The sequence below is a fragment of the Rhynchophorus ferrugineus genome, unplaced genomic scaffold (assembly GCF_030347505.1).
Source record: "Rhynchophorus ferrugineus isolate W39M unplaced genomic scaffold, kcgeb_rfMv2 rfM7, whole genome shotgun sequence".
Classification (NCBI taxonomy): Eukaryota; Metazoa; Arthropoda; class Insecta; order Coleoptera; family Curculionidae; genus Rhynchophorus; species Rhynchophorus ferrugineus.
In genome coordinates, this window is record NW_027472586.1 from 3,171,917 (window position 1) to 3,188,385 (window position 16,469).

A 16,469-nucleotide genomic window follows, 5' to 3' on the forward strand; every position below is an offset into this window, starting at 1 on the left:
GATTTTTTATCGTTTTCAGTAACGGAAAGACCATCAACTCCATGCTCACCATCACCGTGCGGACCCAACGCCGAATGCAGAGAGAAGAATGGCGCTGGAGCGTGTTACTGTGCGCCGGGATACGAGGGAGATCCTTACGATAACAGCAGGGGATGTCGCAGAGAATGCGAGGTCAACAATGATTGTGCGTCCAACCTCGCGTGTGTATCATACAAATGCGTAGATCCATGCCCGGGAACTTGTGGTGTTCTCGCCGAATGTCACATTAACAATCACGTGCCCACCTGTATCTGCCCAGCTGGTTATACCGGTGATCCGTTCTTCCAATGTAAACTGACACCAACAGAACCACCGCCAGTTTTCTATCCATGCCAGCCATCACCGTGCGGTCCCAACAGTCAATGCAGGGAGGTCAATGGACAAGCAGTGTGTTCGTGCTTACCACAATACATCGGCTCGCCTCCAAACTGCCGACCGGAGTGCGTGGTAAACTCAGAATGTCAACTGGACAAAGCCTGTATCAACCAAAAGTGCGGCGATCCTTGTCCGAACACTTGCGGCTTGGGCGCTCAATGCACCACCAGAAACCACAATCCGATCTGTGCTTGCCCGCCAGGGTATACCGGGGATCCGTTCACGAAATGTTCGCCTCAACCTGTCGTCGCCGAGCCTCCCTCAACCGAGAGACCGGTTAATTTATGCGTTCCGAGCCCGTGCGGACCCAATTCCCAATGCCGCGTGGTGGATAACTCGCCATCTTGCTCCTGCTTACCCGAATATATCGGAGCACCACCCAACTGCCGTCCTGAATGCGTCCTCAGTTCCGAATGCACCAGCTCCCTGGCTTGCATCAACCAGAAATGCAAGGATCCTTGTCCGGGTTCTTGCGGTTCCAACGCCATCTGTAACGTACTGAATCACATACCGATATGCTCGTGCTTGGAGGGATACACGGGAGATCCGTTCACTTTCTGTAATTTATTACCACCACCGACTACAGAATCTCCTCGACCTGCTGATCCATGCAATCCGTCCCCTTGCGGAACCAACGCACAATGTAACAACGGAGTGTGTACCTGCTTACCAGAATACAGCGGTAATCCCTACGAATCCTGCCGACCAGAGTGCGTGCTCAGCGCCGAATGTACCCGAGACAAAGCCTGCATCAGAAATAAATGTGTGGATCCTTGTCCGGGAACCTGCGGCCAGAACGCCCGCTGCGACGTCATCAACCACATACCATCGTGCTCTTGTCCCGACGGATACACCGGAGATCCGTTCATCAACTGCCGCGTGGCCGAACCACCGCCGCCAAAACGCAACCCTTGTAACCCATCGCCGTGCGGACCCAACAGTCAATGCAGGGAGATCAGCGAGCAAGCCGTCTGTTCTTGCTTGCAGGGATACCAAGGAAGTCCGCCGGGTTGTCGTCCTGAATGCGTGGTGAGCTCGGAATGTCCTCAAAACCGAGCTTGCATCAACCAGAAATGTATCGATCCTTGTCCCGGCACTTGCGGAGTCAACGCCAGATGTGAGGTGCGCAATCACAGTCCAATATGTAGTTGCGGCGAGCGACAAACTGGAGATCCCTTCCAAGTCTGCAGAGATATACCTCCAGAACCGGACCTACCGACACCACCAAGAAAAGATCCCTGCTCTCCATCGCCCTGCGGTCCCAACTCGGTTTGTCGGACCGTGGGTGAGACGTACGCCTGCAGTTGTCAAGTCGATTACGTCGGAAACCCACCTAACTGCCGACCGGAATGCGTTATCAACACCGATTGTCCCAGCACCCAAGCCTGCCTCAACAATAAATGCAAGGATCCATGTCCAGGAAGTTGTGGGGACAACGCGGAATGCCACGTCATATCCCACACAGTCACCTGCTCCTGCTTACCGGGCTACAACGGCGATCCGTTCGTTAAGTGCGTCGTTATACAGGAAGTGTACAAACCCTGCGAGCCATCACCTTGCGGCGCCAACGCGGAATGCAAAGAACGAAACGGAGCAGGAGCCTGTATCTGTCTGCCAGACTACCAAGGAAACCCCTATGAGGGATGCAGGCCGGAATGCGTACTGAGCTCCGATTGCCCTCAGAACCAGGCCTGTGTCAGAAATAAGTGCGCGGATCCATGCCCGGGAACCTGCGGACAAAACGCCGAATGCTCGGTCATCAACCATGTACCAACCTGCAACTGTATTCCTGGATTCACCGGTGATGCGTTTAGATTCTGTTCACCACTACCCATAGAACGTAAGTTGGATCTATATTAATTAAAGTGGTTGTCTAACGTTTTCTCATTGTTTTCAGCCGTAACAGAAGAACCACGACGCCATCCTTGCGAACCATCGCCTTGCGGACCCTACAGTCAATGCCGCAACGTCAACGACCAAGCCGTTTGCTCATGCCTGCCTGACTATCAGGGCTCTCCACCATCCTGCAGACCAGAATGCGTCGTCAGCTCCGAATGTCCATCGAACAAGGCTTGTCACAAATTCAAATGTACCAACCCCTGTGCTGGTACTTGCGGCTTAAACGCCCAATGCGAAGTGATCAACCACTATCCGCTCTGCAGTTGTCCAGCAGGATTCACCGGAGATCCATTCACCAGATGCTTCGAGGCACCTAAACAACCACCACGTAAAGAATCACCGGTTGATACCAACCCCTGCGTTCCATCACCTTGCGGGCCGAACTCAGAATGTCGCGACATCGGCGGTCAACCATCCTGCACTTGCAAACCAAACTATATTGGTACACCACCAAGCTGCAGACCAGAATGTGTCGTCAATACCGACTGTCCCTCACATCAAGCCTGCATCACCGAAAAATGTAGAGATCCATGCCCAGGTTCTTGCGGTTTCAACACCGAATGTCGGGTTCAGAATCACATCCCCATCTGTTCTTGCTTGACCGGATATATCGGCAATGCCTTCACCGAATGTACGCTGAAACCTCCACCAACGCCAGCTCAGCCAGAAGACCCATGCAATCCATCGCCTTGCGGACAAAACGCTCAATGCGATAACGGAGCTTGCACTTGCTTACCTTTATACAAGGGCGATCCTTACGTAGGCTGTCGACCTGAATGTACCTCGAATCCGGACTGCTCGCCCAACAGAGCTTGCATCAACCTGAAATGCGTAGATCCATGTCCCGGAACTTGCGGACAAGGAGCCGTATGCGACGTAGTCAACCATCTGCCAATCTGCAGTTGTCCTCCAGAATATGAGGGTGACCCGTTCACTACTTGCAGACTTAAACCCAGAATCCGTAAGTATTCATTTCAAGCGAACCACATTTCGACGATCACTAATATTTTATTAATATTGCAGCCCCGACTCCTGTGAATCCTTGTCAACCATCACCGTGCGGTCCAAACAGCGTCTGTAGGGTGAACAACGGTGTACCAGTATGCTCCTGTCAACCCGGAATGATCGGTACCGCCCCGCAATGCAGACCAGAATGCGTTGTCAGCGCTGAATGTCCCCTGACTCAAGCATGCCTCAACAACAAGTGCATCGATCCATGTCCCGGAACTTGCGGACTGAACGCCATGTGTCAAGTGGTCAATCACAACCCCATCTGTAGCTGTTCTTCAGGATTTACCGGCGACCCATTCACCAGATGCTACAACATCCCACCAGTGGAAGGTAGGCTGCGTTGAATTATATTACTAAACAAAGAAGAAGTATTGTAAAGAACTAATACTGCAGAGATTTTCTCGACTTCAGAACAATATTGTCAACCACATTTGATCAACCACTGTTTATATTTTAGAAAAAGCCATGGCAGCTTTACATAATTTTCGTAGAAACTTCACACATGTTCGAATATATTTCTGCTTTTTGTGCTTGATACAATACTTCTTCCCATACATCTATGACACGAAGCAAAATGAAAGGTATCTGAACAAAAACACGCATATAAGGAAGTAAAAACATTTATTTACACAAATACAAAATAAGTCCAAATAATTGTACTATCATTTTAAAAAATTTATTAGTTTTGTTTGAGTCTAATAATATGGTAAAGTGCTCTATTTATACTTAGATCTAAACATTATACAAACCGAATATCACAAAGAAAATTTATCATTATTAGTAAAACAAACAATTTTAAGGTTCACAATTTTTTAGGTATGATTACCCTCTATTTACATAAATACCCGATAAATCTAAATAATTGTTCTCCAATCTAAAACGTTCAATCATTTTTGCTTCAGTCTAATATGGTGAAGTATTACTGAAAAGTAATTTACATTTAGAAATAAAACATTATAAGATGAATTAACATTACAAGAGAAATTTATAACTATTTGTTAAATAGAACCGTCTTAAAATTCACAATTTCTTAGATTATGATGATCATTTTCTTATTTACACAAGTACCAAACAGGTCTGAATAATTGTACTGTGATTTAAAAAAGTCTAATTATATTTTCTTGGCTCTAATGAAATGATCAAGTGCTCAATTTATATATTTACAGATAAAATATTATATAATAATCCCAACATTGGAAGGAAAACTTAACACTATTAGTAAAAAGGAAATAATTTTTACTCACAATTTGTCAGATTATGAGAATATTTTATTTATTTATATATGTATTTATAAATTTTTGTAAAAGGTTTAAATAATAGTCAAATTATATTTTCTTCAGTCTAGTAATATGATAAACTACACTATTTATCATTGACTTTTGTAACTGGACATTACAAGGAAAAATAATTATAATTAGTTAAAAAGGTACAATTTTGAAATTCACAATTTATTAGATTATGATGATCATTTCTTTATTTGCGCAAATAAAAAGTCTATATAATATGTAAAATACTCTCTTTACATGGGATATTTATAATTATCAGCGAATATGAGCCATTTTCCATTTAACAATTTCGTCGATTATATTGGTCATTCCTTTATATACAAGCGTACAACAGGACTAAATAAGTGTTCACCACTTTAGAAGTATGCAATAATGTTTAATAGTATAATATTATAGCAAAATGCTCTATTTATCTTTACAGTTAAAGCTTATTAGCGTATTTGTCACGTCAGCTGTAACGGTTATAGATACATTTTTAAAAAGATATAATCAGCAAACTTTTAGTGCATAGATACTTATTTTTTGATTCGTTCCAGATCGGCCAGCAGTGAACCCGTGTCAACCGAGCCCGTGCGGTCCGAATTCTGTGTGTCAAGTGCGCGGCGAGAGTCCTGCCTGCTCCTGCTTGGAAGGCTTCGTCGGCGTGCCTCCAACCTGCAGGCCCGAATGTACTATCAATCCGGAATGTCCGAGCGCGAGAGCGTGTATCAACCAAAAGTGTCGCGATCCGTGTCCGGGAAGCTGCGGTTCGAACGCCGTATGCTCGGTAGTGAATCACAACCCAGTCTGCACGTGCAGTCCGGGTTACACCGGCGATCCGTTCAGAGGCTGCGTCCAGACACCACGTAAGTCGAGAAATTTAATTGACTCTTCAGTATACTTCTTTATTTTGGTGATGGTTTTTTGAAGAATAAATCAATTATCTCGAAGATATAAAATACAACGTGCCAATAACTGAAACATGAATAAGTAAAAGAAAAAATTACTATCTCCTTCTTACAAGGTCGTTTAATAAGTTTTGGAAACGATAAAATACATTTCATTGGTCAACATAAATTTATAGAACATCAATTGGTTTATACCAATATTTTTCTTTTATTCTTTCACCTCTTCATTCCATCATACTTTTATTGTATCTATAATTTCTTAAAATATAAAAACAACAGAATATGAAATGTACCAAATCTGGCGAGTAGAGTAGGCGTTTGTGATTCAATTAGTTGTTACTCACCAAGACTTTTTAAACTGGATGAGAGGATGAGGATTTTCTTCCTACAATCCCGATCTTTTTCCATCAGTTTTATGTGAATATGTAATGAAAGTTTACTAATAATAATCTGAGTTTATTCTCAGTTAGGAGGTCATTCCCAAACAGAAAGCACTCTTACTGGTTCATTTTTATATCATCAGTCACTTGTTTCTTCCTTAGCCTCTTCCTTTGATTCAAAATCATAGTGGCAGATTCCAGATTCATTGTAATCTTTTCCAAAGTTGAATTCTGATTCTTTCAGTCTTTCTCAATAATAAATAAACACAGCTTTCAGACATACAATATTTCGACCAAAATATTGCTCGACCAATGACTTGTTAAACACAACACTTATTGAATAACTTTATACCTACTTTATCGATAAAAATAATGTGATTGAGATTAAAGAGTATTACTTTCCTAGATAGTCAATATTTCAAGATATTAACGAATATATATTTTAAAGTTAAATGTACATATAATATAACAAAAAAAATATATTTGAAATCATAAAGGAACGACGAATAGGGCCATGAAAATCAAACCTAGACTTATCATTAGCTAAAACATCATTAGAATTTTTAAGTCTCGTTCAGTTTCTTTAATATAACAATCACTGTTTTAGGTTTGATTCTCTCTTGATATTGTTCTTCAAAAAAGGCATGCTGTAGTGCTAATTTTCCGTGTTAAAGAAATTAGAGTTTTCCATATATAAAGGATGTTAAAATAACACTAAATTCAACTGAATAACCAACAGTTAGTAAATATGTTTTGACTATAAACTGTTACGTATTTATTACCTAATAAATCCAACTTGGGTTTCGGCATCAAAGCAGTTCTGCGTTGAAACAGCTTGAATTTAACGAAATGTTTTTAATGGTTAAATAATTAAAGTTTATTACGATTAAAGTTTCAAGAAACATATAACTTACCTTACTTTCTGTTAAATATATATCTCTCTCTATCTCGTATTAATTGTCATGTATTTCTGGAAAATATTATACAATTTATGAATATTAAATAAATCATAGCAAAGATAGACATCAAAACATACTTATTAACGTAATAAGTAACTCTAATAATTTTAACACAACAATATGAGTATATAACTGCATGTCTGCTGGCTGTACATACTAAATAGCTTACGCTTAACGGGGATCAGCAGGTAAGGAAGATCCCCCATCGATAACGAGCTTCAACGGCAGCGGCGCTCAATACCCCCCCCCCCACGCTATATCGCTAGATAACGCCCCTCGCTATCAACAACCCCGCAAAAACAAATAACCCCCCCCACAAAGCTTATTGCGATAAAACTCATAACGCGTATACCAACAACACCCCCCCCCTGACTCAAATAAACCCCAATGGCGCTTTTACTCAAAACAAGAAACAATATTAATACCCCTCACAAACCCCAAAGGCATATTTACCCCCCCTAAAAATCACGCAAAAGCAAATCTAATAAAAAGCAAAGCATATAATTGGAAGGCGCTAAGGTGGCAAAGTAACCGTGCATAAATAAACGCGAAACCATATGTAACACGAAGAAATGTTGGTTTTTTAGAACGAACCCCTGAACCCGAGGTACTAAATCCGTGCGTACCGTCACCGTGCGGTACTAACGCCGTGTGCAAGGAGAGAAACGGCGCGGGTGCTTGTCAGTGCCTGCCCGAGTATATTGGAAACCCTTACGAATCCTGCAGGCCTGAGTGTATCCACAATTCCGACTGTCCCTCCAACAGGGCGTGTATCAGGAGTAAGTGCTCGGATCCCTGTCCGGGTACTTGCGGCACGAACGCCCAGTGTCAAGTGATCAATCACGCTCCAAGTTGTTCTTGTCTGCCTGGATATACAGGCGACGCTTTCAGATATTGCGTTCTACCCACTCCACAACGTAAGAACTTAAGCTTAAACTTAAACAACCATAACCATAATTGAACCTAACGTTTTAGCCGTAGAGGTACAGAGAACGGACCCATGTTCCCCATCACCCTGCGGCCCCAACAGTCAATGTAGGGTCATCAACGACCAAGCGGTTTGTTCTTGTTTACCCACTTATATAGGTAGTCCCCCAAGTTGTCGCCCCGAGTGTGTAGTCTCGTCCGAATGCCCCATGAACAAGGCGTGCATCAACAACAAATGCGCCGATCCCTGTCCCGGAACCTGCGGTTCACAGGCTCTTTGTCGTGTGATCAATCACAGTCCCATTTGTTACTGCAGGAATGGTTTTACCGGCGATCCATTTAGTATATGTACTCCCATACCACGTAAGAGAACTTAGCCGCGAAAAATCATCCGATGCTACAAAAATTTTGTATTATAGCGCCTTCTCCGGTAGTCATACCGGAAAGAGAACGAAACCCTTGTGTTCCCTCGCCATGCGGACCCAACTCTCAATGTATAAGCAACGGACGGACTCCCTCTTGCTCGTGCCTACCCCAATTCATCGGTAGTCCCCCCAACTGCAGACCTGAATGTACCATCAACCAGGACTGTCCCAGCAACCAAGCCTGTATCCGCGAGAAATGCGCCGACCCATGTCCCGGAGCCTGTGGTGCCAACGCTATCTGCACCGTGCAAAACCACAACGCCATCTGCAGCTGTCCGCCCAACTTCGTAGGCGATCCCTTCTCGAGTTGCCATCTGAAACCTCAAGAGATCGAACCGGTCGAGACCCCCGACCCTTGCAACCCATCGCCCTGCGGTTCCAACGCCAGGTGCGACAACGGCGTCTGCACCTGCCTGCCCGACTATCAGGGAGACCCTTACAGAGGCTGCAGGCCCGAATGTACCCTCAACACCGACTGTCCCTGGAACCGAGCCTGCATCAGACTGAAATGCGTGGACCCCTGCGTCGGAACCTGTGGTTCCGGAGCTCTGTGCCAAGTCATCAACCACATTCCGATTTGCAGCTGTCCCATTGGTTATTCCGGAAATGCTTTTGTGTCATGTCGGCTGATAGAGAGTAAGATATCTCATTAGTTTTAATCCCGGTTAATTGTAATCGGAACAAATTCTAGTCGAGAAACCCAAAAATCCCTGTAACCCATCACCCTGCGGTCCCAATTCGCAATGCAGGGAGATCAACGGGCAAGCGGTTTGTTCCTGCGTTCCTGGTTTCATCGGCAGTCCACCGGCTTGTCGGCCCGAATGCGTCACTAGCTCGGAATGCGCTCTCACACAGGCTTGTGTCAATCAGAAATGTGTCGATCCATGTCCTGGTACCTGCGGATTGAACGCCAAGTGTATGACCATCAACCACAATCCCATTTGTATGTGTCCGGATAGATATACCGGTGACCCATTCACCAGGTGTATCGTTCAACGTAAGTTTCTCGGTATCACACCACCCCGTGATGTTGTCACCATATTCTTTTAGCTATCGAGGAAGAACCCCCGACCCCACAACAGCCTTGCCAACCGTCACCGTGTGGTCCTAACGCTCAATGTCGTGAAGTTAACGGTTACCCATCTTGCTCTTGTTTGTCGGATTTCATTGGAACACCTCCAAACTGTCGTCCGGAATGTATCAGTAACAGCGACTGTGCTTCTCACTTGGCGTGCATCAACAGAAAATGCAAGGATCCTTGTCCAGGCGTTTGCGGCTTAAACGCAGAATGTCGCGTAGTTAGTCACACCCCCAACTGTGTGTGCAGGGCTGGTTATGAAGGCGATCCCTTTAGTCAATGTATACCTCACAGACCCCTCGTACAAGAAGTTATAACGCCCTGCCAACCGTCACCCTGCGGTGCTAACGCGGAATGTAAAGAAAGAAACAGAGCTGGCTCTTGCGTCTGTTTACCAGAATATATCGGTAATCCCTATGAGGGTTGTCGACCGGAATGTACCCTTAACTCCGATTGTCCGTCAAACAAGGCATGTGTGCGTAACAAGTGCATTGATCCATGTCCCGGAACCTGCGGCCAAAACGCCTTATGCCAAGTGGTAAATCATCTACCTCTCTGTAACTGCCAGCAAGGTTTCACCGGTGATCCGTTCACTTTTTGTCGCGTCATCGAGCGTAAGTCTTAACCAACCGAATAAAAATTATGTTTTAACACGTAACGCGTTTTAGCGGTTATTCACGACGAAACCCCCACCAACCCCTGCGAACCATCACCATGCGGCCCCAACAGCCAATGCCGTCAAGTGAACAACCAGGCGGTCTGCTCCTGCCTGCCCAATTACGTGGGAAGTCCACCAGGTTGTAGGCCCGAGTGTACCATCAGCTCGGAATGTTCCACCGACAAGGCGTGCGTCAATCAGAAATGTATCGATCCCTGTCCCGGTACCTGCGGCTTTAACGCGCAATGCAAGGTTGTCAACCACAGTCCTATCTGCAGTTGTCAGGTCCGATTCACCGGAGATCCGTTCACACGCTGTTATAACATTCCACGTAAGATATATTGAACGTTTTAACGGGGTGTTCTGGTCTAGGTTTAGCAAAGCCTGAACCTTTAAAAACAGGCTCTTAAGAGGATTTTTCAAGATTTAAATAATTTTTGAAGATATAACTGTTTTAGTGACTCGTTTCTCCAAACTACTTTTTATCTCAGGCTCTAATGAACCCGTTTACTTGAATTTGGTGTTAGTTCTCCTTTATATATTCTTCTAGCATATTGAAGTAAAACTTATAATAATATTTGGATTCTTACAATTTAAAAAACAACTCGGAAATGCCAAAAAAATAACAAAAATCTCTCGTTTCTTCGAATCGTCGTAATTTGGAGAAAAAAATTTTATCTGACTATTTTTTGATACTTTGATACGATAGAAGAATGTATAGGGAGTGTCCACTGCAGATAACATGTCAACCGCCTCGAAAAAAGTTTATTCTAAGCGAATTTTGAAAAATCCTTTTAGCGGAATGCTTAGAAGAGAGTCAAGCTTTGGGAATATCTATTTTTCCAATTTCTAAACTAGAATCACAAAGGAATTTATTGTATTGTATATCCGATATATTATAGCTCCCCCACCAACACCCGTGGTACCAGTATACTCCGATCCCTGTCTCCCATCACCTTGCGGTCTTAACTCCCAATGCCGCAACGTCGGAGACAACCCATCGTGTTCCTGCTTACCGAACTATGTCGGTTCGCCACCCAACTGCAGACCCGAATGTATCATCAACTCGGAATGCCCCAGCAGCATGGCCTGCATCCAGGAAAAATGCAGAGACCCTTGTCCCGGATCCTGTGGTACTAACGCACAATGTTCCGTCACCAACCACATACCGATATGTACTTGTATCGATGGGTACGTCGGAGATCCGTTCAGCTATTGCAACCTGAAACCGCCCGAACCCGTGATCGTGGAATCCGACCCCTGCAACCCCTCACCCTGTGGGCCAAACGCCCGATGCGACAACGGCATCTGCAGTTGTCTGCCCGAGTATCAAGGAGATCCTTACCGCGGTTGTCGACCCGAGTGCGTCTTGAACCAGGACTGTCCCAGAGACAAGGCCTGTCTAAGAAATAAATGCAAAGATCCCTGTCCCGGAACCTGCGGTACCAACGCCGTCTGCTCAGTAATCAACCACATACCCATGTGTTCCTGTCAGGCGGGTTATACAGGAAATGCTTTCGTGCTCTGTAATCCAATCCCAGGTAAATATACTCTAAATTCTCGTCCGAAATTAGACCTAACTAATACTCGCTTATATCAGTGGAAGTTCCCAAAAATCCTTGCAATCCATCACCATGCGGACCCAATAGTCAATGTCGGGAGATAAACGGACAGGCCGTTTGTTCTTGCGTCCCTGGTTATCTCGGAAATCCCCCAACTTGTCGTCCAGAATGCGTGACGAGCTCCGAGTGTCCACTCAATCGCGCCTGCGTCAATCAAAAATGCATAGACCCCTGTCCAGGAACTTGCGGTCTCAACGCCCAATGCCAGGTCATCAATCACAACCCGATTTGTAGTTGTCGACCAAAATACAGTGGAGACCCATTCACCAGGTGTTTACCCATTCGTAAGTTTGCTCGAGGTCGCTCAATATCCGTTATTGAACCGAAATTATTCTAGCTGAAGACGTCAGACCGGTCGTTCAAGAGAATCCGTGCTCTCCATCACCGTGCGGTCCCAACGCGGAATGTCGCGTCATCGGCGAGTCCCCATCTTGTTCTTGCCTGCCCAACTTCATCGGTACCCCACCGAACTGTCGCCCTGAATGCGTCAGCAACAGCGAATGTCCCAGCAACTTGGCCTGCATCAATCAAAAATGCAAAGATCCCTGTCCAGGCGTCTGCGGTTCGAACGCCCAGTGTAGGGTGGTCAGCCACACTCCCAACTGTGTCTGCGTGCCCGGCTATTACGGTAATCCCTTCATACAATGCGATTTACCCGTACCCTCCGTACCGGAGGTACTGAACCCGTGCAACCCGTCACCCTGTGGGGCCAACGCGGAGTGCAAAGAACGAAACGGAGCGGGATCTTGTATCTGCTTGCCGGAATTCATTGGAAATCCCTACGAGGGTTGTCGACCTGAATGTTCCATCAACACGGACTGTCCCTCCAACAAGGCCTGCATCAGGAACAAGTGCAAGGATCCTTGTCCCGGTACATGCGGCGCCAACGCCATCTGTCAAGTTATCAACCATCTTCCGTCATGCAGCTGTAATCCGGGATATACCGGTGATCCATTCAGATACTGTAACATCATACCAATACAATGTAAGACTTATATCCAAGTAATTCAATCGGGATTTTCAAAAAATTATCGATATTTTAGCGGACGTCACTGAGAAACCATCGAACCCTTGTCAACCATCACCCTGCGGCCCCAACAGTCAATGTCGGGAAGTTAATGGTCAAGCCGTATGCTCCTGCTTACCAAACTACTTCGGTAGTCCCCCCAGTTGTAGACCTGAATGTACGGTTAGCTCGGAATGCTCGCTAGACAAGGCCTGCATCAATCAAAAATGCTCGGATCCCTGTCCCGGTACCTGTGGCCTGAACGCCATGTGTAAGGTGATCAGTCACAGCCCCATATGTTCGTGTAAAGATCGTTTCACCGGAGATCCATTCGCTCGATGTTACCCCATACCACGTAAGAAACTAACTTCGTCTCTAACATAAGAACATCATTAACAAAAACTTGTTGTATTTAGCACCACCCGTTGAAGTACTACCGGTGGTAACCGTAAACCCTTGCGTACCATCGCCATGCGGTCCCAACAGTCAATGTCGGGACATAAACGGTTCCCCGTCATGTTCCTGTCTACCTAACTATTTCGGAAGTCCACCGAACTGTCGACCCGAGTGTTCCGTCAACTCCGACTGCACCAGCAACTTGGCGTGCATCAATGAGAAATGTCGCGATCCCTGTCCCGGATCTTGCGGTGCCGGTGCCCAGTGTACAGTCAACAACCACATCCCCATATGTACATGTCCCGATGGCTTCACCGGAGATCCCTTCAACTACTGTACCCCCAAACCACCGGAACCCGTCAAGGTCGAATCAGACCCGTGTAATCCATCCCCCTGCGGACCTAACGCCCGATGCGACAACGGCGTGTGCACTTGTCTGCCGGAGTACTCCGGAGATCCGTATCGCGAGTGTAGACCGGAATGTATCCTACCAAACGACTGTCCCAGGGATAAGACCTGTATCCGGAACAAATGCAAGGACCCCTGTCCCGACACCTGCGGGCAAAACGCTGAATGCAACGTCATAAATCACATTCCAATGTGTTCCTGCAAAGCTGGTTTTACCGGCAATGCTTTCTTGATCTGTTCACCGATACCAGGTAATAACAAACATGAGAAAACGGCATCAGTTTTACTATATTTTCACCATTATTGTAGTGGAAATACCCAAAAACCCCTGCAACCCCTCGCCATGCGGTCCCAACTCCCAATGCAGGGAGATCAACGGTCAAGCCGTGTGCTCCTGCATTCCGAACTTCATTGGCAGTCCACCTAACTGTCGTCCGGAATGCGTCACCAGTCAGGAATGTTTGCTCAGTCAAGCCTGCGTCAACCAAAAATGTATCGATCCATGTCCTGGCAGCTGCGGCATAGGAGCACAATGTCAAGTCGTCACTCACAGCCCCATCTGTTCGTGTCCCCCAAGACTATCCGGAAACCCCTTCATTCAATGCACCCCGGTTCACGGTATTTTGTTCAAACGCGACATCTTTAACATAGTAAAACCGTGTACCTTTTAGAAGAACCAGTCGTACAACCATCGAACCCGTGCCAACCCAACCCATGCGGACCCAACGCTGAATGCCGCCCGGTCGGGGAATCTCCCTCGTGCTCGTGCCTACCAGAGTTCAGCGGTTCACCACCAAACTGCAGGCCTGAGTGCGTCTCAAACAGTGAATGTGCCTCCCATCTGGCCTGCATCAACAATAAATGCAAGGATCCCTGTCCCGGTACTTGTGGTTCCAACGCTGAATGTCGCGTTGTTAGTCACACGCCGAACTGTATCTGTCTAGAAGGATTCATCGGTGATCCATTCCGCGCTTGTTCACCTAAACCTCGTAAGTTTCTCGCTAATATATCGCGTATAAATCTCACTTACCATCATTGTTTAGAAATAGTTCAGGAAATCTTAACGCCGTGCTCACCATCACCCTGCGGCGCCAACGCACAATGCAAGGAGCAAAATGGCGCGGGATCCTGCACCTGCTTGCCCGAGTATATCGGTAATCCCTACGAAGGATGCCGGCCTGAGTGTGTCCTGAACTCCGATTGTCCCTACAACAAGGCGTGTGTTAGTAATAAGTGCAAGGATCCTTGTCCGGGTACTTGTGGACAGAACGCCGATTGTCAGGTCGTTAATCATCTGCCCATGTGTACTTGCCGTCCTGGTTATACCGGAGATCCATTCAGATTTTGTAACATTCCGCCACAACGTAAGATACTTTTTGTCTTAACCCGATCTTTCTCCTTATGTGCATAATTTTAGCCGTCCAAGACGAGATTCCTCCACAAAACCCATGCAATCCCAGTCCGTGCGGTCCTAACAGTCAATGTAGGGAGAGCAATGGACAAGCCGTTTGCTCCTGTCTGCCCAACTACACCGGAAGTCCACCGGGATGTCGACCCGAATGCACCGTCAGCTCGGAGTGCGCCTTGAACAAAGCCTGCATCAATCAGAAATGCGCGGATCCTTGTCCGGGAACTTGCGGGCTCAACGCCAAGTGTCAAGTCATCAACCACAGTCCCATCTGTAGTTGTAACCCTGGTCATACCGGAGATCCTTTCACCAGATGTTACCCAATACCACCACCACCACCACTCGAGTTGCCCAAGCCTGTTATCACCGACCCTTGCGTGCCATCGCCTTGCGGACTCAACAGTCAGTGCAGGAACATCAACGGGTCACCGTCCTGTTCCTGCCTACCGGAATTCATCGGCGCCCCACCGAACTGTCGACCGGAATGTTTGGTCAACCCAGAATGTCCAAGCAATCTCGCTTGCATCAGACAAAAATGCTCAGACCCATGTATAGGGGCATGCGGTAGTGGTGCGGAATGTCGAGTTATAAACCACCTTCCAACCTGCACGTGCCCTGACGGTTACACCGGAGATCCGTTCAGTTATTGCATCTTAAAACCACAAGAAGAACCCGTGGCGACAGACCCATGCAACCCATCCCCCTGCGGTCCGAACGCGCAATGTAACAACGGAGTTTGCACGTGCTCGCCCGAGTACCAAGGCGATCCCTACACAGGGTGTCGGCCGGAGTGCGTCCTGAATACAGAGTGTCCCCGAAATCTCGCTTGTATCCGAAACAAATGCAAAGATCCCTGTCCGGGTACTTGCGGAACCAACGCACAGTGCAGCGTCGTCAATCACATCCCGATGTGTTCCTGTCTCCCAGACTACACAGGAAACGCTTTCGTTCTCTGCAACTTGATTCCCCGTAAGTTACTGCAACATCGCGAAGGAACCATCAAAACCATATCACAATTTATAGGCCCCACGCCAACTAATCCTTGCAATCCATCACCATGCGGTCCCAACAGTCAATGCAGAGAGATCAACGGACAAGCGGTATGCTCGTGTGTGCCAGGTTTCATCGGCGCGCCACCTACGTGTCGCCCCGAGTGCGTATCCAGTTCAGAATGTCCACTAAACAAAGCTTGCCTGAATCAGAAATGTATCGATCCATGCCCGGGCACCTGCGGTATATCAGCCACCTGCCAGGTGGTCAACCACAATCCCATCTGTTCTTGTCCACCGCAATTTACCGGAGATCCGTTCATTCGTTGTATACAAAAACGTGAGTTGTTTCTTGTAGTCCAAGATTCATGTATGATCAGGAAAACCAAATACCATACATTACCATAACCAGTTAAGAACAATTAGCTATTACAAATATAAACAATTAGCTATAAAGCATCATTTTTTAAATATAATTTATGAGACTGCGATAATTTACTTACTCAACTCTTAGACCAACATTATGTAGTAGAAACCTCCTCCCAGATCGGAAGAATCAATGCACTATTATTTACTGATTTACTGGGTTTAGTATTTTAGATGATTTTAGTTCTTGTTCTACTATTCTCGATAAGGCAATAACTCATAGGAAGAAAAGTAGTTAAAAAGACATCCATTGTTGTGTTTAATGTTATAATGTTCTCAATTCCCGTCAA

The 16,469-nt window shown here is 46.1% G+C and overlaps 1 protein-coding gene across 11 annotated transcripts in view; it reads left to right on the forward strand.

Moving 5' to 3' along the window:
• Nucleotides 1–16,469, forward strand: part of dpy (fibrillin-like protein dumpy) — a 254,407-nt gene that overhangs the window by 199,806 nt on the left and 38,132 nt on the right. For all 11 annotated transcript variants that reach the window (XM_076409337.1, XM_076409339.1, XM_076409338.1 and 8 more), the window contains 20 exons: nucleotides 20–2,254; nucleotides 2,312–3,274; nucleotides 3,337–3,654; nucleotides 5,147–5,455; nucleotides 7,424–7,753; nucleotides 7,812–8,126; nucleotides 8,183–8,824; nucleotides 8,880–9,185; nucleotides 9,239–9,880; nucleotides 9,935–10,255; nucleotides 10,827–11,465; nucleotides 11,525–11,830; nucleotides 11,884–12,531; nucleotides 12,590–12,907; nucleotides 12,969–13,607; nucleotides 13,666–13,974; nucleotides 14,028–14,345; nucleotides 14,400–14,720; nucleotides 14,774–15,733; nucleotides 15,788–16,093. In XM_076409337.1, coding sequence (XP_076265452.1) covers nucleotides 20–2,254; nucleotides 2,312–3,274; nucleotides 3,337–3,654; nucleotides 5,147–5,455; nucleotides 7,424–7,753; nucleotides 7,812–8,126; nucleotides 8,183–8,824; nucleotides 8,880–9,185; nucleotides 9,239–9,880; nucleotides 9,935–10,255; nucleotides 10,827–11,465; nucleotides 11,525–11,830; nucleotides 11,884–12,531; nucleotides 12,590–12,907; nucleotides 12,969–13,607; nucleotides 13,666–13,974; nucleotides 14,028–14,345; nucleotides 14,400–14,720; nucleotides 14,774–15,733; nucleotides 15,788–16,093 — 11,145 coding nt within the window. The remainder of the gene's footprint in view (nucleotides 1–19; nucleotides 2,255–2,311; nucleotides 3,275–3,336; nucleotides 3,655–5,146; nucleotides 5,456–7,423; nucleotides 7,754–7,811; nucleotides 8,127–8,182; nucleotides 8,825–8,879; nucleotides 9,186–9,238; nucleotides 9,881–9,934; nucleotides 10,256–10,826; nucleotides 11,466–11,524; nucleotides 11,831–11,883; nucleotides 12,532–12,589; nucleotides 12,908–12,968; nucleotides 13,608–13,665; nucleotides 13,975–14,027; nucleotides 14,346–14,399; nucleotides 14,721–14,773; nucleotides 15,734–15,787; nucleotides 16,094–16,469) is intronic.